Source organism: Kryptolebias marmoratus, linkage group LG20, assembly GCF_001649575.2.
Source record: "Kryptolebias marmoratus isolate JLee-2015 linkage group LG20, ASM164957v2, whole genome shotgun sequence".
Taxonomy (NCBI): Eukaryota; Metazoa; Chordata; class Actinopteri; order Cyprinodontiformes; family Rivulidae; genus Kryptolebias; species Kryptolebias marmoratus.
This window is the reverse complement of record NC_051449.1, coordinates 9,118,512-9,144,605: the sequence shown is the minus strand read 5'-3', so window position 1 is coordinate 9,144,605 and position 26,094 is coordinate 9,118,512. Positions and strand designations below refer to the sequence as shown.

Here is a 26,094-nt window from a genome sequence, read left to right as displayed (position 1 = left end):
TAATGCCCATCCATCGAAAGATTACATCTCGGATTACACATTTATCTGCAGTCATTTGAAGAATCAGAGGGAAACATGAGAGGTACTTTAGGAGGATTTAAGACTTATGGTCATGGTTAAATATCCAGTTGATTCCTATCAAAATCCAATACTCCTAGTAGCAATTCCATAATAAAAATTGTTCTTCTTTATTTTCGTCTGTTTATTTATTACTTCACTTGTTGCCAAAATGTTTTTAGTCCTTAAGAGGATTTCCACCCTCTGATTCCCCCGGCCCCCTGCATATGCTTCTTTTATTTCTTTCAATGTTTTTTGGAGCACCCAATCTTCTAAATCACATGTGGTCTGTCAGATTTAGATGAACGGCATGTGTGAGGCTTCTGTTTTTCCATTCTGAAGGAGACGGTTCAGGAATTGTGTGAAAAAGTCAAGAGCAATTATTATCTTACCTCTTGTAGATAGTTGTTTGAATGGGCTCAGTTTCAGAGAAATGGAGTTTAATTTGAACCCGATTGTCATCTTAAAACAATTCCAAGCTCAAAGATTTCATCTTATAAACCTTTTAACCATCGTCAACTTCACATTGCAGTTATTTACATAGCCTTGGTCTTGGCCCTGCTTGGTTAGTCTGGTCAGAATTAAACTCTATTTCTCCAAACTGAGTTTCTTGTGATATCTACAATAAGTAAGATATTAATTACTGTCCATTTAAGCATATGTTTTAGATCAACATACAGTATCTCAATATATCTCCTTGATATTTATACCTTTCCCTCCATTGTAGTTGAGCCTGTTGTCCATGTCCATCATCCTTTGGTGCCTTCTCTCATTGGTCATCTGCTCCAGGAGGAACCGGTCCATCTCTCTGTAGGCATGGTGCAGGACCTGCCGTTGCTCTGTCTGCAGAGCGATGGCCTGTTCCAGCAGGCTCAGGTTCACTCTCCCCCGACTCATATCGAGGCCTCTCTCGTGGAGGCCCATTGCCCAGCCGTCGAGCCGAGGCAGCCGCTCAACCTCCGCCTCCCCCTCGCTGTCCTCCTCAGTGGGGAGCAGCCTGTACCTTAAAGCTTCACCTTGAAAAATACTTCCTCTACCTATCGGGTTACCTAATTCTGAAACAAGCTCTTTCATGTGGCTGTTCCTGCCTGAAAGGTCTTCAGAAGCTCTGGATGGACTACAGTTTGAGCTATTGTCCTTGGCAGACAGAGACAGAGGCTCCCACTCGGCTTCCCTCGTGTCTCCATATGGGCTCTGCGGTGTTGATGCACCACTCATCCTGTCTTGACTTTGGTCCTCTTCTTGATTATTAAGAATCTCTTCATCGTCTTCCACCATCAGAGGTTCGGAGGTGTCTGGATCACACTGCGGAGATCCATCCGACGAGACTTCAGGCCATCCGAGTAAACTGCTGGACTTTACTGCAGCGTCAGAGCTGCTGTTTTTGTTGCCCACTCCATTGACTGCTTTAAAGTTTCCATCTAAAATAACAAAACAATACTCATTATTTTATGTGCTCAAGTCCTATACCATGAAGTGTTTTTACCCTTCAGTCACATACATGCTAAAAACTGTATATCCTTGGTAATCTGCAAATCCTTTTAAGGTTTTAGATTTTGTCTTACTTACTTATGAATATTATCTTGAGAAAAACATGTTTTTACAACCATGAGGATTTGTAAAAAAAAATTAAAAAAAATAAAAAACATGCTGCAACAAGATGATAATTGACAGTCATAAGGTTGCAAGATTTTCAAGCCATTCAGACATATTTTAGGCAACGTTCCTTCTGCTAGTTCGACATGAAACCTAGACATATGGAGCACAATTGCTTTCCACTTTGTTGTTGTCTCCATTTGGAGCAAAAACTCAATATAGATTTAGCACAAGATTATGAAAGGATTTACAGTGCATGGAAAGAAAACAATATTTTTGTATTAGTTATATGTGTTTTTAAGTGCAACCTAACAAGCAGCGACATGTTATTTCACAAACCTCATAAAAACGGATCATTGTGAGAAAAAACAAACAAAAAACAAAAGGAAGAACGATTCCAGAAAACATAGAGATAAAGGAAAAAAATCAGCTTCTGGGACAAAACCTGGTTTGGGAGAAACTAGTCATGAATATAGTACAAAATATTAAAATCACAGCAGCCAGCAGTGATTTCACTTAAACATGTATTTCGTAAGCATGGCCCAAAATAACATAAAAATTGCTATTATTATTTATTTTTTAAAATTAATAATAATTTTAAATTAAGCTGGTGGCCCTGTGGACTTAAAAAGATGTACAATCAAACTGATAAAACCTGTAAGAGAAATTATAAAGTTATTAGCAGCTCATTTGACAGAAACCTAAATTAAAACATTATGATTTTTATGCTGAAATATTAAAAGCAGAATATAGTCAAATATGTGGAATTTATTTTCTGTTAGAAAATAGTATTTTGTCTAAATCATCCAAAAATGCCTGCATTCATGGATGCATTGAGTAATTTGAAATATTTATTTGTCTCCTGTTTTAATAAGTTTTGGTTGAACTGAATATTATAAAAAAAAGTGGTTGAACTCATAAAATATTATAGTGTAAAATTATTAAACATCCCTGAAAGGCAAATGAAGAAGGTTCAGTATTTATAAATGAGTTTTAACATATTAGACAGAAGAACTTTAACCTGAAAGTCCCATTTTTTGTTCTATAATAAGCTTTTAGTTTTAGAGATTTTTAAATCGTTGTGTGACATATTTAGCTTTAATACTGTATCCATTTGGTTCTATTACCCCTAAATTTTACATCCACTTTTATTTTATTTTTATATTAAGCTTCTATTGCTAAGTAGTCTCAGTAATTTAATTTGCATTGACCTCAAGCTCTCCACCTTTTAAACTAAACCCCAGTGACGTGTTCAGAAAGATTTTTGGGAAGCCTTAATGTTGATCTGTTGAAGTGACAAAGAGGGTTATCTCTCAAAATGCATCTGAAACAACACTTTATTAACACGGCTGATCACGCTAAGTCATGGTCAGTGATTAATAATGGAAAGCTATCATCTGGATTGATTCAACAAAATCTCTCTTGATCCTCGAACCGTTTAAACTTATGCTGCATTAAAGCTCTTTGGACAGTGGGGGGTGTTACTTTGAATCGGCTGGACTGGAGGTCTTTATATCCACTTAAGTAGCTCAACATTAGAGTCCAAAGCAAAAGTCGGATTCAGTAGATTGAGAAGATTGATAGAGATGGACTGTGAGAATCAGCTCACACGGTGCAGAGGACGATATAGATAGGGCATTAGCAGAAAGCTGCGACTTAATAGTGAAAAAAACTTAATCCTGACCAAAAGAGCTTTAAAAATGCAGGAATTATGTTGTGCTTATAAAACAAAACTAACTATTTAGGAAAATACTGGATTTTGCACATTAAGTATAAGGTAGGTTTGCTTGTCTGGCTTCTTTTTTTTTCTCTCTCAAGCAGATTTAAACAGAACCAATATTCCCTGCAGAGAAAAGGAAAAAAAAGTGTCTAAAGGCAAACCTTGTTGAATGATAAATTAAAGTCAGTTACACATATTTACATTTATCAGGCAAGTAGCAAGGCTTTTTGTTTTTCATCCAGATGGACTCCCAGGCCTGACACAGCCGCATACAGTCAGACACACACACACACACACACACACACACACACACACACACACACACACACACACACACACACACACACACACACACACACACACGCACACAAACACAGAAGTGCAGTGGAAAAAAAGGAAAGCAGTGGAGGAAAAAAACTTGGATCCCTCCGGTGGTTTGTGTGTTGGAACAGGTGAACGGTTTGTACTCCAGAATAGCCATTACCAGCACTCTGCAGCAGGGCTGCAGTTGGCTGGAGCTGAACGCAGCGTGGCTCAACAAAACAAGAGGCTTATTTTTCTCCCTTTTTGTTAAAATGCAGATATGACCAGCTTCCCACTGCAAAAATTCTTGCTGCTTCCAGTCCGCTTTTCCAATTTTTTGTTTTTCCACAGAAAATAGCCCCCCCCACCCCAAATCTGACAATAACAGCAAAATATGCTGCAAATATGGTTATCAATATTCTCGTTCTTTTTGTGACAGATTTCAGACTTCTTTTTTGTGCTAGCCGATTTTGTTTTTGTTTTTTTTTAAATCAACTCCTCTTAATTACAATTTCACGTAAGAAAAAATATACAACAGTCAGTGAGTGATGAAAAGTATCAGGAATCCATTATAGCAAAGGGAAAACCTGATGATGCACTGTGAAATACTTAAATGATTGTAACGTAACATGAACCCGGGAAACAAATAAATTCCTTTCCTAATAAATCCACACAATTTGGTGAGCGACTCTCCGGGTCCATTTAACTACACACATGTGTACTATAATGAGCTGAAGACATTATGCCTAATTATGTATTAGACTGTGTTAGAGGGCCTAACAAAAGCTTTTGAAAGGGACAATTACGTTTGTTGCTTAGTTACATCGTTAAAAATATACCAAATCAGTGCAGATTATAGTGGGCGAGAATGCACATGTACACCACGAGCGTTGTTGCCAAAATGCACAAAATTTAGCTAATCTAGAAAAAAAGAAAACATTTTTTTTTCATGTGTAAATAAACAATTTAAAACTGATGTTGGTGAACTATCTTTGTCAGTAAAATAATTAAATACAAAAAAAACAAGGTAACGTTGGATTTTTGTTTTTGGAAACTTCATTATTTTATATAAATGTCAAAAGGAAGTATAATTGAAATCAAAGTGAGCTGGTGCACGCCTCCATTCAGTTTTTCATTGTATGGAATCAATGGGCTTATTCTGGCGTTTAAAAAAAAGGACAGATGAGGGTGTCTGAAATCTGGCCTCGTCAAAAGAGGGTAAAGCCACGCCAAAAATATCATGGCAGATCAGCTGTCAAAACTTCAATTTGTGGACGTGAGACACAACTAAGATGGGCCCAGCAGTGTAGTCTTTCACTTCCACTGCACAATGACTGCGGCTGCTGGCTGACGGCAGAGGGAGGGAAATATGAATGCAACAGATGGGATTTTAAAATTCAGCGTCAATTGTTCATCAAAACAGACAAAACAACAGGACATCTGTTTACCTGCTGGAGTGTCAATGTTCCTCAGCTCTTCTTTGTCCTGTGGCGGTGCCAGGTCCTCGCTCTCCTCTTCACATGCCTCGCTGGGGCTGTAGTGGCGGGGCTTCATCAGCAGGGACTTTCTCTTATTGACTGGGGCACCCTGCACCCCGTCCTGGGCGCTCCTCTTCCTCGCAACGGTCCCATATGGGCTGGTCAAAAAGAAAGGCGGGGTCAACGGAGGTCTCGGGATGCTCATTTCAAAAATCCTAAATTCTAAACTTGTTATTCATGATGCGTTAAAAGTCTCATGGACGAAATGGAAAGAGAATACTTCCTGTCGGGCATGAAGATTAAAAATTGATAGATAAATCTTACCTCTGAGTCTCAGTGATGCAGTCGGCCAGCCCTGAGTGAAAAAATAAAGACCAAGAAATAAAAGATCAAAAGTCCTGTTTACATTTCCACCACAGTGGCACAGCATCTGTCAGCGTATTCTTCATCAAAGCTTCACTCTCTACTTTTGGACTATTACTAATGAAATTTTACAATGTCCTGTAAATATTTGTTTTGAATGATATGACCCGGGCCAATACCAGCCTTTCACCACTGATTTTTTACAATGCCACCTTATCAGTATAATCGGCAGACGGGTGTAGGAGTGGACTCTTTATTGATCTGAAAAAGCTTCTCATTCAGTCTGCTCGTTCTCCTGGAAAAGCAAAAGTGGCTCATCCTTTGGACAGCATTGACAACATGATCTAAAAGGGTAAATCAATTTCCCCAGAGGGGGCCCCCTGTGTAAATCTCATTCACAAGTTCGACCACGACTCCCATGAAGCACGACCAATAATAACACTTTTTATGAATTCACCCAGATGTGGTAATAGCTCCATCTCGAGCAGGAAGGCCTCAGAGGCCCCTGAACGCTTGCATAATGACACATATCCAGTTTAGAGGTTTTCAATCACACAATATATACACACACTCCTTAACTAATTTGAGCGCGTGTTCCAATTTAATGAAGTTATTCCCCTCTGAATAATGAAATAGCAGTGCAGTGCTCTTCAGACTGTGAAGATGAGACATAAAAGTGACAGTTATAAAGTTGGATTGTTGAACTGATACCCCTAACCTGTGACGATAAGTGGAATGTGTGTGTTCGAGTGTGTTGATGCATGTCCAAAAGCAACTAATACCGTAAAATCCGCACTCACCCGTGCTACTGTTGCATGTTTTCAGGGTTTGCTCCTCACCTTCAGAATCCATCTGTAAGCGAAACCAAAAAACGTACAGATAAGCACCTGAAATACAGATTATATTCTTCGTTTTTAAAATAGGCTTTTTTTTTTGTCTGGGAGATTTTAAGGCTGTGTTTGTGCAGAACATCACAAAGAGCTTCTAAAACACTGGTATTATTCAAACACACAAAGAACAGCAACAGGAAAAAAAAAAAGAAGTTTCAAATGTGTGTACAAAATATAATGATACAAAATAATGACATTTAAGGAGAGACAGTAACTCATGGCGTGTGTTTAGACAAAAATAGTTGCTAAAATCCATCCACTCTCACTGGCTGGTTGCTTGTGGGTCCCAAATAAAACCTATTAAACATAATTATTCCAGGATGGTAGCAGCGTATAGTGGTCACAGGCCAGTGAAATCTGTGAGTCATAGGATATGCTGTTACTTTTCCCTGGTAATGGGAAACATGACTCCTCTCTCTCGTTTGCTGTTGTGATTGAAGGCACTGACCTGTCATACATTTATAATAGGGGAGCAGGTGTGGCAGTGATGGACCTTAATTTCCTTTAATAAACCTTTTATGTGCCACACTCTTAATGCCACGCCGGGCCCTCAGAGGTCCTGCTCATAATAGGTTCATTACTTTTGATTACTACAGCCTATTGAGACAAACAACTCCAAAACACTATAGATTACGTTCTGTAAAAATGAATGTACCTCATTAGTTTATAACACTTTTCCAAACAGACACCGCTTCAACATTTTGTTTATGTTTGTTGATCTGAATGCATAACGTTCCTATTACATTCTGCAGCTTGAGATTATAACGGGAGCAATAATAGCTGCTCAGCGGATCTTCTTATGAAAAAAAATATCACCACCAATTTTTAATATTACCTGTTTATTTCTGCCTTTATGTGACATTTTAGACAAACTTTAGTTCTATTTATGCTTAAATATATAGTATTACAAGCTTATTTTTATAGTATTTAAATTTGTTCCAGCTAATATGTTTGGTTGGATGTTAATAAAACAATATAATAATAATAATAATAATAATAATAATAATAATAATAATAATAATAATAATAATAATAATAATAATAATAATAATAATAATAATAATAAAGAAGAAGTTTAAAAGAAACCTTCCTAGAGTTAAATCGTGCAGTGTGTGTTGATCTAGTACAACAATGAGGAAGGCCTCGGTAAATATTTGCTGTGTTTAAAGATGAAAATGTCCCGGTAAGGCATCGACGCGGACAAATATTTAATGCCAAGTGTTTATGAAAGCAGAACAAATAATAATAATTACAATCAGGATCAGACTGAGAACTCATTCCCTAAACAACGTCTTCATTCGGTTATTAAAACTATTTGTTTATTTATTTATTTATTGACTTATTTGAACAGTTCACACACGTAAGCTGCAAACTGTAGACACATTTAAGAAATAGTTTAGACATGCTCCACATTCGCCTTTATTTTTGAGACGTATTTATCGATTACGAAATGACGAAACAGAAAAAAAAGCAGTGGGTGTGGGTGTGTGTGTCTATAGTACACACAACAAAAACCCATTTCTATCTTAACATTGTTTCCTCGGCTTGTTTTAAATATTAAACGATGTGTGGGTTCCTTGAACTCATATGGAAAATTTAGGATATTTTTTCCTGATATAAGGACGTCAGTTAGGGCCACTGAAAACAATATTAAACACTGAAAACAGTGATTGTTTTAGTAAAAAAAAAACATTTAAATTACAAAAAAGCTTTATTCAAAGCATATAAGCCTAATTTCTTGCATACATTTAATTTTGCTACATTCCATTCATCCACTCCCGTTTGATTTTTTATGACTTTGTGCGTTTCTATGTTTAACTTGACTTTAAACGTTTTAGAAAACAGTCACTTAGGCTTACTTTATTGTTTTTGAACAATAGTTTAGACACTGGTTCGGGTAATAAAACTTGCAGGCTTTGTAATAAATAAAAAAAACAAAAGAATTTCACTGAAGTTTGTTTTATGTTTCAGAGAATTTCAAGGAGTTTCTTTCCTGCCAGACGCCCACAGCTCTTCATGGAGACAAAACAGCGTCAGTTTGTGATCACTGTGGTCAAAGAAGTGCTGACTCTCTTTCACTTGCATGCCTCGAAATCCAAACAGTTACGTAATTGTTTGCGTCTCCTTCCTCTCGAACAAAACTTTCCTTTTCATGTTTGACTTGAAACCGAAGCCACTTTTTTGCGACAAATTATTTACCTCCGAATGCAGTTTTCTGAGCAGTCTGTAGGATAAGATGCCAGATCCACTCTGTTCACCCCGGCTGATGTTTTCACGCTTGTTATCTCTCAGGAAGTGATCATTTAATTCATTATCTATAACAGAAAAAAAAACACAAGCAAACACACTTTTAACTTGTTACTGTAGCTTTTTTTATTACATTTAGGGGGTCGGCTTTAGGAGTTCAAACCAAGTTTTTAAAGCTTTTAATTGATATGTTTTTATCTTTGTTTGACATCCAATGAGAAAAAGATGGAAGGAGCATATTAATGTCTCACATGGAGGGAGGAATAGGATGCAAATTGATTGCTTGACAGAGATCAAGTGCTTGCTTCTAATTAATACAAAATATCCAAGAGGGAAAACAAGGATGAACACAATGAGTACATTAAGCCTCTTCACATCGCAGATCTTATTATAGAATTGTTTATTTCTGTTAGCTTTAAAAAGAGATAGAGAGAGAGTGAGTGAGAGAGAAAGAGAGAGGGCGAGAGGGAGAGAGAGGGAGAAAGCACACGTTTTCTTAATTATAGCTCAGAGAGCATTTCCCCAGGAAAAAAAGAAAAGAAATTGGGGAAAAAAGAAGTGGGGTAGGAGGAGGGGGTTATTCACTTAGCTTCATTTGCATATGAAAAAGTCTTAGCCTACTACTATTCTGGCTGGTTTGTCATCTGCTGAATCATATTTATACCCCCTCAACACACACACACACACACACACACACACACACACACACGTATACACACACGCCCCAGCATAAATAATGCTTCTCAGAGGAGTGTTTCCCTGCGAATGGGGCAGATTTCTCTGGGGGGAAAGGAAGCTGCCTGATGCTGAGGGTCTACGAGATTTTCTACGTGTTAATCTGGCTGCTAACTGTCCTTGAGCCCAGCCCATTCCCCCCTAACCCCATCTGCTAGCATTCCCACCACAGAGGAGAAAGAATGGGCTGCAACTGGGGACAGAAAAGAGAGAGACCTTCCCAGTCCAGCAGTCATGAATAACCATCGCCTCGCACCATTATCAGAGATCCTGGATCCGAGCTGAGATTGTGGGGAGCAAACGCGCGTAAAGCACCCAACATTACTCGAACTGCGCTCGTGCATTTTTGTTGTGAGCGATGCTGTTGTTATTATTTTCATATAATGCCTTATTAATACTCTGCAGCTGCTGTGGATATTCATCACTGACCTTGAGTCTTTGTGTCCCCCCCCCCCTTTCCTAGCTCATCCGTCCACTTGGGATGCTCTCATGTAATTAACACAAACATTATTGTGATAGAGTTTTAAAAAAAAAATAACAATAATAAAAAAAAAAAAAACAACTCAGTGCTGATACCTCATCTTGAAACCAATAAAGCACCACCAGAGTAGCAAAGTAAGATTCTGGAGAGCAGAAAATTAATTACATTATTTACATTTCCTTTAGATAGGAGGTACAGGCGATATGATGGAGGCAAATGAGATTACACCAAAATAAGATTTCAAAATGTCAGAGCTGCACTCCCAACCAACCAACTGTTATGATTAGATTACTCTTTTAATATAATTACTGTCTAAGGCTGTGTGTGGAAACAATGCATACATAAAAACCAGGAGCCACGTATTAACTGATTCCCATCCTTTTCTCCACGAGTCCTTTTTCTCTTAACCTTTCTTCAACAGTATCATTTTGAATTATAGGGAACGGATGGGTGCTCTGCACAAGGTCACTGTCTGGTGTGTACTCAGCCCCCCCAACCCGCTCCTCCTCCTCCTCTTCTCTCCTTGTTTTTGTTTCCTCTTCCAGAAGCACACTGAGCGAAGGGTTAAAACTGGAATGGATTTAATTATGGAATGAATGGAATTATAATGCGCCTGCAGCAAGTTTTCCTCCTTATTTATTAAAGCAGCTGATGGGCCAGGTTTGATGAGCCACTTCTGGCATAATTGAGTCATCACACAAAGAGGGTTCCTCGCATTCAGAGTGGTTTTATCAGCAGCAAACAGACCTGATTACTGGCAATTACACTCTGATCTAGGGGAAGGAGGAAAAAAAGGGTAAATGTGCGGGGTAACTTTTTGTGTTTATAGTTTACCCCGGGAATAATTTTCACATTAATTTTACATGCTAAGTGTTTTCTGTTTATGTTTAATAAAGAGCAAATGGTGGGAGAGAGGACCTTTTTACTTTCATATTCCCTTGTAATGAAAGTCTATGAGGATATATTTAACCGATCACAATTCATACTTACACTATAGGATAAGTTGCGGCGAAACATACAGCCTGCTTAGCTCGAGCTAAGAGGTGAGCTAGCAGGAACGTACCTGCTTGGAAAGTGCCTCACACCTTTTCTGTGATTGCTTTTGCCATTTTTCATTGAGATGCAAATAGATTCATGGAAAGTAAATTAAGCCTTGGTCAGACACTGAAATCAACTTCTGTTCACAGAGTGTTTAGATAAACAGCTTTGTGTGTGTGTGTGTATGTGCTTGTGTGTGTGCGTCTATTTGTGTGTGTGTCTCTTATCATCTTTTGTGTGAGGTGGCCAGAAAGCCGTCAGACATCCTGAGCCTAAATACCAGCTGGACGTTTCAATAACAGAAAAATAAATCAAAAGGATGGAAGGGGTCAAAAAATATATATATTTTTTTACATGTTATAATATGATACAATACAAAGTGATATACTTTGTTTTCCTCTTAGGAGAGCTAGTTTTATTGTAAACAAGTACTTGGAAGCGACACATACTATACGTTTGCCACTTTATTCAAACTTAACACTGGTGGCAATTTATTATTTATATGTCTTAACAATTTCACCACTTCTTTTTAAAATTTGCTTAAGTGCTAAAGTTTAAAGTGAGGATCTGACTGAGTTTGATTATTTTAGATGTGCATGCTCCTTCAAATGAAAGGAAAAGGCTGTAGCTTAAGAAAAATGAACATTCTGCCAACATTTTCTGAGCATTCCTCTGTGTAATGGAGTTTTGCAGATTCGTGCAGACTCAGGCAAAATCTTGAAGTCAACTGTGATTTCAGATATAACAGCCTCACAGCTACCCTGACGGCCAAGCAAAGTGTTTGTGCCTTTTGCCAAAGTGTACTTTTATAGAGAAGCGTATTGGCATCTCATCACTTCTCCAAGACAGAGATGCTTCAATAAAGGAGCACAGCTCGCAGAATTCTTAACAGACAATTAGGAGCCTGGCTGGCCACTATCGCTTCAATGATTTGTTATGATGGCAAAACTACAGGGAAAACTTGTTGTTGGACGGAGTTAGCAGGAGTCCCATGAAAGAGTCAGATGGTGACACCTTTGCCGAGGTGATTTATGAATCTTGTAATCGCTTTCCAAAGTCATCCCCAAGCCTTCCCTCTAAATTGAGTTCATCTGGAGCCGGACCACACGGAGACACCGAGTCCAGATCGTTTCTTCTGACATCAAAGAGCCAATTTCTGTTTTTGACCACATTTCTGGGGCTTTTAGTCCCCTTATCTTATAAAAGGAGCCCAGATGATATGCTATTTTATTTGTCGATTTCAATCCAATTAGGAACACCAATATTTTGAAACACATGAAAATTTGTGTCCTCTTCTACAAAACCATCTAGCAATAGCATAAAATCTGGAGTGTCACACAGTTCATCCATTGGCTAGATTCCATGTTTGCTAAACCACTTTTATCTTAGCCTGATTTTCTTTTTTTTATGTACATGTTTTTTTATTTTTTATTTTTTTCCAGACCTGTCTAATTTGAGGACAGGTGTCTGTGGGGGGAGAAGAACTTCCAGCCCTGGTGCAACAATGAGCGGTGTAATCCTGCTCTTTGTTCCTGCTCGAGGAGCCCCTTTTATGGAGGAGGTTGCAATGAATGCTACCAGGTGGTCTGCAATTTGGAGAAACGTAGTAACCGCTCCAGCTAATCCCCCCGTCACAAAAGGCAGGTCTCTGGTGCTCTGGTGGGGGGGTGGGAGAGAGGCTCTCCGGGGCAAAGGGAAAAGTTTAGCAGAAACATCACAGCGTCTGAAAGGAGTCAGGGACTCGAGCAGTGATTCTTAATCAGATTGCGCTGAAGTGAACAGCTCGCATGGCAGCTGTAGTTTTCCCAGGGTTAATTACCTTTCACTGCTCTCTCTAAATGAGTCAGCTGTTCCTGTCATTAAACAACTCCACTCTATCTCTGCTCCTCTGTCCTCCTCGCGCACGTGCACGCGGCCGTGCACGCTCACACACACACTCGGGAGGAGATGCACCTTTCACCCCTCATTTCAAATGTTATTGGTAAGATCAAAGACTTTTAAAACATCAATTATTTACAGAATATAGTGACTTTGATTAGTTAACTTACCGGCCAGTGGCTGTTGGAAATCAAGGTTGCTGCATTTTAATTTGTGTCACTGATTTTAATGCCTATGAAAGGCCAATGCATTTCCCTTGCATTGATACAGAATAATACCAGTCTGTCAAGGTCTCATTCTTGTTGTGCTAATTGAGCACATATAGGAAGCAAACATGCTCACATATGTGCACATACAAACATGAGCATACGTGCATCCACAAACACATGCAGATACATGCACAGTCCAGCTCTAATATCGTTGTTCTGTCATCGACTCTGAGCAGTCTGTCTGCTCATTGAGCTCGGTGGCTCAGGATGTTGGTGGGGGAGTTTTAAGTGATTTTTGCCACTGCATGGTAAAAAAAAAAAAAAAAAATCCCTCGGCCACCTGGATTACAAACTCTAGTCCTTTAACTCATGCCAGGATAAATCCGTGTTAACTCGGATTTACCTCTGGCATATGAATTCTCAATCGGCGTAAGCTTTGTTTGGAATGAGTTGAACATAAGTATTTCATGCAGCAAGGATGCCCGGTGGTGAGTTTTCTATTTCTGTGAAAATTAAAAAGAAACACTCAGAGATAGTTTAAGGACTGGATCATGTATTGGGAAACAACTCGAGACGCCGGAAGCAGGGCTCTTTTACAGACGAGAGGTGAGACCAATCCACGTGCAGGTGGAAGTGTGCAACGCTGCGCTGTGAAATCCATGTCACCATGGCGACCGATGTAAACTAAAAAAGTGCACGTTGCGGTGGAGAGTTTAAAGAGAATCCTTACAGCGCTTCTTTTTTTTGTCCCCCCCCCTCATTGCTTACTGTCAGACAAGCATTATTTCCTCATTTGTTCAAACACAAGTTCTGGTCTGCTCCCAAAACGATCATGATAAAATAAAATATGGCATAAGCAGCCTGGAGGATCTAAATTAAGTATTATCCAATCTCTCACACACACTCACACACACACACTTCTGGGATAGCAGAGTTAAGCCAGACTATTTTGTACTTAAAAGGTTAGCAGAGCTGTTTTGTGAGTTTGATCCACGCTTGCCAAATCAGCAGATGGTCCATGAATATGATTATGTGCATCAATAAAAGGAGTAATCTTTGACAAAATGTAAATTTGACTTAAGTCCAGGCTTTAATACACACCATGGACTTCAACCCACTTCCCAGCTAACATGACACTAACACGATAAGCTAATGCACTTGAATTTTGTGCAACAATCACTGCTGAAGCTCTTGTGCTTCTAGTTTGAAGATAAAAGAATAAAACAGAGGAAAAGGTAAAAGATAATCGCAAAGTGCTCCTAATTTGCTTAATTGTGAAGAATTTGCAATCAATATTTTAACCAAACAATTCAGTGGCTGATATAAACTGAGGCTAGATGATTAATAGTATTCCTTTTTAAAAAATGTCAAATTTTTCGATAAAAATTTCAACAACCCTGAATGAACCTTTTTTTTCAACATTTTAGACCATTTCTTCAACGTTAGCCAGTGTTGTTCTACAAATGAAAGGCAAGAGATTACATTAGCTGCATTACAAACTAAGAAAAAAGTTAGAAAAAAAAAAGAAAGTTTTAGCAGAAATTCTGAAGTTAAGAATGATCAAGTAAAATGTGGAGACCCTTCCTCTGAGACTCAGAAAGGGGGAAAAAAACATCAGTGTTATTGACCCAGTCGTTATCTGAGCCTGAGGCTTACACAGCACAGCACATCCCCACACAGACAAACACAATCACTTGTCTCCTGCATCTAAACGCTCTCATGTTAACATGTCCGACAGGGCAGAATCACAAGCTCGACTTACCAACATGCCCCTTTTAGCCTTTGTTTTGCATCTCTCAGGGACATCAGGGAGGAGACGGAGCAGAAGGACATCGAGGTGGGGTACAGGGTAGTCCAGAGTCTCGCTGCTGCGAGAGAGTGTGTGCGTGTGTGTGTGTGTGTGTGTGTGTGAGAGAGTGAGTGCAGAGACACTGTGATATTCCCCCGAAATGCTGAGCTTTTTTCTCTGTCTTTTTTTTTTTTTTTTTTTTTTTCGGTAGTCTTTGTGTCATTCACTTAACAACCAATCTCATTAGCTGCTGGGCTACAATGGGCTGAATTATTTTCTGTGTAAATACACCACATGGTGATCCTCAAGGTAAAACCTCTGAAGGTCTTTTTAATGACATAAAAGGCAGATTCACCTCTGAAATAAAATAATAATAATAATAATAAAAAATCTTGGACTACAGTGAAAAGAAAAAAAAATCTGGTTGTGATTTCAACAAAGAAATTAGATCTTTATTCCTGATTATCTGTAGTGAAGATGTGTAATTATATGACTGTAATTAAATGTTGGTTTACACAGACAGCCCTGACTTGATAATGATACCCTAAGAACAAAATTAAATAATGGATAGATGTTCAGTTTAGCTTTTTAAAAAACTCCCAAAAAAGTGTGAAAATAATTCATGACAATAAGTTTAAAACTGTATACAATTCTGCACAGTTTTATTTATTTGCTTTTATTTATTTTAACAAATATCCCATTACTTTTCTTGTCGTTGCTGAACCATAATTGTCTTTAAAATGCAACTATTGTACAAAGTTGAAGTCATGACAGCTGTCTATAAGCATAAGGGACATGTCTATTGGCCAACTTGACCCTTGTTAGAAAACAAAACAAATACAAAAAGAGAATACTGCAGCCTGGGACTGCCGAGCCGGGTCACTGGAGATTTTCCAGACAAACGCCGCACAGGGGAGGGGAGGGGAGGAAGAATAAAAAGGACAGGCTCAGAATCTCATTTTAACAGACCGCACACAATCTGGGCTCCCACAGAACTATCTCTGCCTGACCGCTTTCTATTTATCCCTTATCAGTGTTTACCAACCGCTAGTTTTCTTTCATTCACACTGTGAGGCAGTTCTCTTACTATCAGTCAACAGCTGACACCGTGGAACAGCCTCAAAGGCGAGAGGAAGGGATCAAAACTAAACCAAAGCTGTTTAAACAATACAACAGAGGAAATAAATTCATAAATCCTAATTCTTCCCAACCCACAAGGGTATAAGCAGATCCTTTATAGTTAGGCCAACAAACACAACCACAGCCAATGAGGTACATCACAATCAAGGTAAATTTGGAAATATATTTAGAATAAAGAAAGGCAAAAAGAAAAAAAATCCAGTGTAATATTAATTGGAAAGCTTTTATCGTCTTGCCCTGTCAAGAAATTATATGTGTTCGCTAAAAGGATTTTTGCTTCTGTCTTTTGTGATCTTTTCAGGAAAATCCCATCTGATTAATTATTGGTAACATTTTTAGATCATGTTACTAACAGGCTAGAAAATACGACTTACGTTATTCACGTTTTAAGCGCTTTAATAGGATTTTTGAAATCTTAAAATAATTAATAAACATCGAAAATTAGAGTGTCTTAAGTGTTTTAAGTCCACTACTACAGAACAAACCAGGAGACATTAAAATTTCTAACCTTTTGGATTTGTATTATTTATTCTATTTAGACTTTGATACACACAGATTTTAATAAGCATGATTACCTATTATATTTTTCTAAATTTTAGATGGATTTAATGCCTGTATTACACCAAATTTATTTTAAGTAATTGTGCCGTCTGTGATAAATTTCTTTCACCGCAGACTTTTATTTTACACACAACTAATTCAAACCTTCTTAATGTGAAATTTCAGCTCTGGGGTAAAATTTAAATAGTTAGGTATTGTTTACGCTGTTGCTTTACATTTTTTCTCCAGTAGGAAACACAAACAGCACTGTTTTTCTGTAAAGCTTTTTAAAAGTTAAGCAATTAATTACATTTATCCTAACGCCAGCTGCTCAACAGCAGATGGATCCTTTCTGAAACCTTGTCGAATTAAATCCACATAATTCATTTTTTGGGATTAACTAACTGAAGTTTGAGTGTGGGGCAAAAACAGGTAACACAACGTGTAATAAACTGCGCATATGCATGAACTGATGCTTTGCCAAAATACCCTAAATGATCTGACTTATAACCAACAGAATGAAGAATTTTTTTCTGAGATAATTAATCTTGAATAACTTTTTTTTGTCTAAATAAAGAATAACAGACACAAATCAAAAAATTCATCCAACACTTTGTGTTATACGCCCCTCGCAGAAGGAGTTTTATAAGTTTGTAATTATATTTCCTTGTAAAGCAGGTACCATGGACAGTTCCTGGATGGCAAACATTGCTCACATTAAAGTGTTGTGTAGCAACATCCCTGTGCTTTGAAGGGGAGGGTGTGGAGCAGAGGAGAATAATGCCTCTTACTTATCTCTGTTTTACCACACAGACCTGCCACAGCCAAGCTGCTTTTATAATTATTGTAAAGGTATAACTTTGTAAACACGGTTCTTCTTGTATCATAATCTGGCTATACCTCTAAAATTATTTTGATGGGTGACACTCTTACACAGAGCTGTATTATCTAATCCCTTCTCTTTATTATTATTAGATTTTATAAGCTGATAGAAATAAGTTGATGAAAAAAATGAAGAGAATTACAGCTTTTTGTTGTATTTTACAACTTGGTGTTAATACTCCAAACAATAAAAGTGACACTGTTCTTAAAAAGTCACAGATATGACTTGCAGCCAAAACAGACATTGATTTATATAATAACTATTTAGAGACAATATTATTTATGTGCAGCTGCTACAGTATTTATAATAAGAAATACAACTCTGACCGTAAAAGAACTGGGAGATTATTCAGTAACTTTCTTTAAAAATTTTAAAGCCATCCTTTTTGCCTAACAAGAGTCAATTTAAAAATGGGTCATACAAGTAGATTCTGAGTCATTAGCGGGCTCCGATTTACTAGTAAATGATGAACTTTTCTAACTACCATCCAGCCTCCTAAATCAATAGTTGCTCGGGAGACTGCTGAGTGCTGCAACCCCTCACAATTTGTTCAAAGCTAAGTTTGCCCACGTCTGACACAAAAGTTCACTTTGAGACTATATTATCATCACTCCACATTCAGCATTAGGTTTTTTGTTAACTTTACCACAGTTAAAATGCAAATAATTGTGAAAGATTTCAGGACAGAAAGTGTTTCTTAGCGCAAATCTGAAATATGCCCTCGAACTTTAACACATAACTGAGTTGTCATTTATTTTGCTACCAGGCTATAGTCAGAATTAGCATTTAGTTTTCAAACTTGCAGCACAAATTACTGAGAGCCCAGAACAGGATGCAATAAAATACTTGACTGACTGCTCAAACATGGTATTGGAACACAGAGTCAATGTTTAAGTGCATTAGGCTCAGTGGTCTTGTATGTACAGCTGTCACTGTCAAAGCCACAGGCAACCTGACAACGCTTTGTCTCTGCACACAATACGAACATGTGTTCCTCTAAGACAAGCTTATACTCCACACAAACGCAGTGAATCTAATCTAGGGAGACAGTATCTCATGCTATCTGGATGATCAAAAATAGGTCATGCCTCTCAAAAAGCAGTTTGAGCCATTTAATCTCCTCTCAAACTGTCTGAAACCTAAACAGAAGCTGCGCTTTGCTTTCCAGCAAAGATTTTAAGAATGCTGCTTTGTACCGGGCGTGCAGTGCTCGGATAATCAGTGCAAGAGTTCAAAACAATGGGCAGCGTGACTCTTTGTTAGTCGTGTAAAAATTCACAGAGCATAAGTTAAACAGATAAGTAAAATCTCAGTTTGAATCTGAAGAAGTTTGGAACAGTTTCCAACACCGCTCCTGCTCTAGACCTGATAATACAGCATCTAACAGCACGAGCTAAAAGGCTTGTCATTCACATATGCGATACACCATATCAGTGATAATAAATGCTGACCAAACTTGACAGGATATTAAATAAAAAGGAACTTGACACCAACCTATTGCTGTGATCCAAAAAGTTTGATTTTCTCCCAGTCTCTTGATAGCTGAGCTGGTGCTGTGGCTTTGAAAGGTAGTCCCCAGGAATATGACATACTGTGCCTTTGACAGCCTCGAGATAAGCACCTGCGTTCGGGTCCCTTTTTACGTCACACCTCCCCATTCACAGCCCTTCAACATGATGCACATTTGCACATCAACAGCCACCAACCCCCCTCCTCGCTCTATACTCCCACATCCGCAAAAAACACACAAACAGGCACACAAGAAGGAGGCAGATGCGCGCACTAGCCTCTACTCATGCGCGCTTGCACAGGCACCACAGATTTAGGCGCTCCTATCAGAAACCTACACCCAGGTGCTTTATTCAACTCAATCAGCCCTGTTTGTACATTAATCCTGATTGTGTGTTTAAAAAAATATAAACTTTCACTTGCTTTGTCAGAAGAGCGGGGCATATGCCCTCCCAAGCTCCTCACACATCACTCATCATGCAAATGAGAGGGAATGTCACTCCTCAGCAGCAGATGGCCAGGGATGATAACAATGGCTCAACAGACCAGTTTCAGTGTCTATGACTTTATCGCTACAACAACAACAAAAATAGATATGAAAAGTCTGTTAATTTGATTTTTAATGCCTCTCACTTTGTTTTACTTTTCTTAGCAAATTTAAAAATTAAAAAAAAAACAACAACTTTGCTGTCTTGCGAAGTTTGGCTGTAAGTAAAATGCAAAGATGTGGAAATGATTTTTAGTGACTACAGAAAGCTCATGCCTTGCAGTTATGAGAGTAATTAGGTGTAATTCCTCCCTCTAGGCCATGTTAACCCCCAATGACTTAGCGCATGCGTTCGACAGGCCCGGATAGAGTCAAGGGGTAGAACAAAAAAAAAGAGGGGCCAAGAGAAATCACAAATGCAGCTTTTCAAACACCTCCCCAGCCAAAGTGATGTCACCCTGCGTCCTGCTGACTCCTGTTCATACAAGCCCCCCACGGCAGAGAGTAAACAGTGGAAGCGTTTAGCAAACAGGGCCAGATTACAATGACAAAGGCGACCACACTTCTGGGTGGAGCCTGGGGCAAAAGAGGGGGGTGGCTCAGGACTTTAAAATAAGTGATACCCATGAGGGGACCCCTTCCCCTTAAGATCCAAGCGTAGCCCTTCCCCAGCTGATGGTAAGGGGCCACCCAAACACACAATTCTATCAGAGATGGCCCCAACCCCACCCCCCTTCTTACTCCCTGGGGACTGACGTGCGAACACAATATGTAATAATAATGAATTTTCAGTTCTTTTTTTTTTTTCTTCTTCTGTGATTTGTGCATTTGGTTATGCAAGGCCAATGACTTGAGGATGGAGAATATCATTACTTAAGGTTTGGCAGTTGATCATCACCTTGTTTAATGCCTCATTTGAAAGTCTAATTTCTAACTGTCTTCAAGAGCCAATTCATGGGACACTGTGAAAGAGACGTACAAAGAAAGCAGACGTGCTCTGGTTTACCCTCCTTCCACCATCCATGTCTGGTAATTGTACAAACACATGAAAGTGGAGACTAATCTATCTAAGAATCTTATCAAATGCCATGTTATTTGTTTGCAATCTCACAAACAGCTTGTTCTAGGGATGATTATTTCATGTTCCAGACTTGACATAAGTATTATTTGCAGCAAAAAGAAATCAACTTATGTTAAGCAATCATGGCACATTGTGAGAGAGAACCATATCGAAGGCTGCACAACAACACCATTACAGAACGTAACATTTTCTTTTTTGCCCCAACATCTGTTCGAATCTAAAAAAACAGAGCGAGACAGACCTCATTCAGAGCCGACACACAACATAAACTAGTGTTTTGTCGAGGCTGTTTCATCAACTGAAAATGTGGGCATCACTGGAGAGCGCTGATGGAGAAATGAAAGAGGAGTGGGTTGGACAAAATTACATGTCAAACAAGGGTTCACATTTAAAAAGTCCTGCTCATATTTGTAGAAAGTGTTTGATTGCATTTAGAAAGGTATTACAATGGGTCACATCTGTGTCTAAAAGCTTTTTGCATTCTGCTGCAAATTATGTAAGCAAAGTGAAGTGTCACGGCACCCTGTTGTTTTGAGCACCATGCCTTCCTCCTGTGAAACCTACACAAATATGTTTAACTCAATTCTTCTAATGTGCGGCAGGATCAAAATGTCAGCGCTATAACTTCAACAAACCCTCTCACTCAGCACCCCGCCCTGTAATTTCAACAAAAGCAACACGACTAATTTCACATGGCAGCCTGCACAGGCAAACAACAATGAGCATCCACCGTCCCATTCAATGTGATAGATGTGTAAAAATCTGTTTCAAACTGTGGTTAATTTCAGCCATAACGCTGTAAGCTTGGTCTAAAATGACAGACGTGTCTCTTCTTGGTGGTACTGAACCCTCATTGTGCAGCCACTTGATGCCGCTTGTTCACCACACAAAGTCACATAAAAGCCCTGAATTACAATTAAAAGAATGTATATTTGCATATGCAAATATGATAAGCCAAACGCAAGTACATGTTGATGTTGATATGGCTCCAGGATGTAGAACTATCTATGTTAATGTCAACAGACAGGGAATATTCTTTTGAAAATACAGTGCATTTTTTATGGGGATCATTATCTACACTCCATGTCACTGTGTTTGACTTAAAAAGAAATGATTCGATTACTTCCCCAGCAATCCCCTCTGGAGTAAATTGTGTGTGACAGTGGGCAACCTTACAATATGTTTATTCAGTGTCCTTTGAAGACACTTTGATTAGATTTGAAATGTTTTATGGACAAATATAGCATGCTTTTTTTTCCCCTTCCTACTTTAAACTGATGCAACAGGACCAAGAGCTGGGCTTGTGTTTCACTTTATTTTACAAACTCATCACAATCTTTTAAAAGGACTTTAAGCTCAATAAATTTACTGCTGAATAACCTTAAAACTACTTTTTTAGGTGTTAACTACAGGAACACATGCTCACTAAAACCACAGAGAATAGATTTTTTTAATTTTGTTCATTGTTATTATAATCCAAAAGTGAAAAATGAATTTCATCATTGAAAAATGATATGCATAATTCATTTATAGACTCTATTTTGTTTTAATGCCCTCATATGTAATAACAAAACATACCTGTAACATCTAAAAGTGATGTGAACGTCTGGGAAATGCAATTGCTGCAACACTGTACTGTTGCTTTTTTGTTCTAACACTAAAACATAACTGGGATCACTTCTTGTTGTATTTATTTACAGCCCCTTAGGAAAGGATTGAATTGTATTTGGTCAAGATCCAGTTTAAAAAAGGAGAGGAGGTTTGACATGCATTAGAACTGCATATTACATACATAGAATGCATATAAATAACAATTTACTTTTATAAAGCATTGAAAATGCAGAAAATATTTTAGACTGACTTGAATAACTACCTACATGACTGTAGGTCTAATTTGTTGACCTTTTTCATTTCTTCTGTAAAGCATGAGTTTCTTTTCCCTGATTAAACACTACGCCTGAACAATTTCTCAAAAGCGCATAAACAAGGTCTTGCTGCTAATATTTCAATAGATGTAAATATACATTTAATGTTAACCAAATCCAAAGATCCCATCATCTTATTAAGTGCAGGTCTAAATTCAAGTATCCGAGCTGCGGCGGTCACAGCTGGTTTCTTATGTTTACTGCCCTCAGCTGAGAGCATCTGATTGCTTAACAAATCGATGCTTGGCTGGTCAGTCAGTGTCTTTCCTTTCATGGAGGCAGGGGGCTGACTTTGTTGTGTCATTGAGAGGTTAGGTGCAGATCTGCGTGTCTCTGGGGGTCCCTGCCCATCTTTTCTACTCAGGCGGGCCAACAATGAAGCAGACACGCCTATAAATGGGGAGATAGGAGCTTGGATGTTCAGACAAAAACGAGCATCTAAACAATGGTAACAGGTGTGTATAATATGTGCTTTGATAATGACCTTGGTGGCCATAATAGTATGTCTAGACACAACTAAAATGAGGCATTTCTGTCTGGTCTCACAAGTCCTGGAGTGCTTGCTGCTAACAAAAAGGTCCTAAATATCTGATACATTGAAGGAATAATATTTGTCAAAACCTAAAAAAGGTCTATAATTTTCTATGACACTAGAAGCATGAGGAGCTTCAAAAGAAAAAAGAAAAAAGTTTAGCCGATCACTCAAAATATTCGTAAGTCTGTGTGCGTAATAAGCTAAAATCATCTTGAGTATTTAGAGATATGCTCTCGAATGAATGGAAAAACCACCATTAATGTGGATGGCTTGAGATTTCTGATTACGCCAGATACAGGAAGCTTTGTGACATAAACTAAAATGCAAATGCCCTTTGAACAAAACAAAGAAATTGATTATGAAGTAAGTTTCTCCAGCACAAGTAGCTGGCTTTGAGTGATTAACGGGGGTGGGTCATTGATTTGCTTTTGTTGAGATCTTGGTTAACTTTCTAGATACACAATTATAATTTGTTTCCAAACAATAAATCTAATTTAGCTCAAGCACAATAAACTTCCCTATGGCCTCTTCTGTGTTGTTTTACATCTGAAATAGGTTGTTATCAAAAGGCACTGCGTGCTAATGTCTGCTGTTTCTGTTTATATTTATTGCCTCACTGATTGGATATTGTTTTTCTCCGTATATCGGAAGGTGGACCCGTTTTAGGAATCAAAATAGTTGTTCAGAGATCAGCGTGAGTTGTTGTCAGTTACTTTGACAAATCTTCTGGATGACATGCATCACTGGTTATCTAAACATGAGGAATGGTAACTTCACGTTGTCTCAAACACGCCAAACTGTTTCTTTTCTTTTCTTGTTGTTGAGTGAGCTCAGAGTGTCGAACTAAAGCTAAAGGTTGGTGAAATGAGTTTGAGAAACTGCAACACAATGCACTTTATTTTTCTGCGTATTTGCAAGTCAAATTTCACTGTTACAGACTAGATTACTGAGAGGCTTTTGCCATCTTTTTTTTTTTTTCCCCAGCTTTACAACTTTGAAAACTTCCCCAGATCCAGACATTTATACTTCCTGATTTCTCGCATCATCTCTCCAAGATAGTGATAATACGATTTCTGTGTTTTTTCGCTGTTGAGAAACAAACTGGATTATGAACAGATCACTACATAAACAGCTTTCTAAAAGGGAGGCAGCTATTTTAAAAAAGGCTGAAGAAATGCAAAGAGGGATTTAAATTTTAATTTGAATTTATTCCAGCAAGTGAAAGGTTCTTTTGAGAGGGGATTTCAGCAAAGATGATGGTATTTAAAAGTGATAAACAAGCATCTAAACCTCCAGTGGAAAACAGTCATTTTGCTTCTTTCTAGTGTAGAGGAGGAATTGGGCTCTCTGTGGTCACATCCAAAAACAACAGAAAGAAAGAAAAAGAATAAGTAATAGCAGTAATTAAAATGTAAATAAGTGAGATTTGTGGAGATACTTCAACTGATTTTGGTTCTAACTTGTGCAATTACCATTTTGTCCTGATGCACCTTGTGACTTTAAATGCATAGCTCTACGTCCTCAATGTACTTGGCACTGCGTGTTTTGATACTATATTTGATGCTTAAAAAATATTTCACACTTATCACTTGCAATTTAAATCATGACAGAGGCAAAGTTCAAAATTAAATGCCTTACAAATCAAAAATTGTGGTAATTATGGTTTGTTCTTGTTCGAGGGAGTATATCTGAAAAAAATCAAGTGAATTTTTTTTTGGGGGGGGAGAGTGATTCACTTCATGCAGCCACATTTCACGTTTGTGTGACAAAGAACGATTAACCAAGGCTGTCATCTGTTATATTTGGAATATGTGGATTATAATGCTGTGACTGGATTTTCAAGTGTGCCTATTCTGTTCTGGGTGACCACTAAACTTAAGCGGAGAAACCTATGCCACACAAGAAAGACAAAGAGTTACATCATTTTTGTAGAACAGTTAATCCGATCATGGACAGTGTGTGCATTTGCTATCTTCGGAAAATGCCAGCAAAGGCGCTAAGTAAACCTATTTTACAAGACTCCCTCACAAGGACACAGTGCCAGTATCAGGATAAAATTTCACACAGCAGCATGGCTCAGTCACATAACCTAAGCAGGCTTAGGAAAATGGAACACAACAAAGTGTTGCACTTTCTTCCTGTACGTATGTTTCCTGCACACAAGCAGCTCCGGTGACTGATGGGAGTTTCAGCGTGAAAAGCCAAAGAGAACTAATGGCTGAATAGCATGTAGATACTGTTGTTAATGCTCCCGAGTTGTTTAAAATGGTAGATTATGGAAGTGTGCACCTGGAATTTTGCAGACTAGCCTGGCAACACTCCTCCCTTATAATTATAATGAACACACAGTAATTCAGGGTTGAGGCTGAAATACGAATGATGTCCTTTGAGACAGCTTGTTTTAATGGCTATGCAGAAGAGTTCCTAGAAGTGCAGATGGCAGATGCAATGCCTTTGAAGCTATTTACAGATTGTACACTACAAGGTATGGAAAGACTCATAGTGCGGAGCCATATTGCTTTTGTGTGGTCCTGAATAATACAGTATGCTGGCTAACAAAACACTAATAAAAGAGATATTTAAATAACATGTATGTTTCTAATGCTACTGACAGTACATAAAACAAAAAGGTTTGTCAGAAAATTTATAAAGAGAGAAAGTCAAACAAATAAGGCTGTGCTGCATGTGTATTTCATCCAAATATCCCACTGTTCTTGTTTTGTCCACATAGGGGTGCATTTTCTCAGAACCTGGATCTACTAAATGTAGGAAAATGTGGCTTTATAGTATTTTACCAAAATGAAATGCAAGTTTGATCAAATAAGAGATGTTATATTCTTTTTTTAAAAATGAGGGGAAAAAATGCTTCAAGAAAGAAATGTATAAAAAACACAGAAAAACATTTCAGGATAATGTGTGTTTCATTTTAAAACGTGTCTTGTAATTAAAGCTTTAGCACAAATTGCTGCATAATCTTGCTTAGAAATTGATTCATACCTGTTTGCACCAAAAATAATCCACTAATGTATATTTTTCTCTTTATGTGTGCCTAGGTTAATGCATCCCTGCATCTGGCCCCGTCCCAAGCTCTTCTAAAAGAGTGCAGAGTCTTTGAATCAGTCTGCTGCTGTGATACGAGAGCAGGTATTGGAACAACAAGAAATGTAAACTCCAAGAAAAAGTTTTGCCGCATTAAAGTCACACAGGAGC

The 26,094-nt window shown here is 38.2% G+C and overlaps 1 protein-coding gene across 6 annotated transcripts in view; it reads right to left on the bottom strand.

The window, feature by feature from the left end:
* The window catches only part of st18 (ST18 C2H2C-type zinc finger transcription factor), a 38,874-nt gene that overhangs the window by 12,144 nt on the left and 636 nt on the right, over positions 1–26,094 (bottom strand). For 2 of the 6 annotated variants that reach the window (XM_017426084.3, XM_017426085.3), the window contains exons 2-6: positions 8,607–8,722; positions 6,318–6,369; positions 5,479–5,509; positions 5,125–5,312; positions 768–1,478 (exon numbers count right to left, since the gene is read on the bottom strand). In XM_017426084.3, coding sequence (XP_017281573.2) covers positions 768–1,478; positions 5,125–5,312; positions 5,479–5,509; positions 6,318–6,369; positions 8,607–8,722 — 1,098 coding nt within the window. Of the gene's footprint in view, positions 1–767; positions 1,479–5,124; positions 5,313–5,478; positions 5,510–6,317; positions 6,370–8,606; positions 8,723–14,757; positions 14,888–18,841; positions 19,020–26,094 lie in introns of those variants that run through there. The other 4 variants (XM_017426088.3, XM_017426089.3, XM_017426090.3 and 1 more) reach the window with 4 other exon arrangements.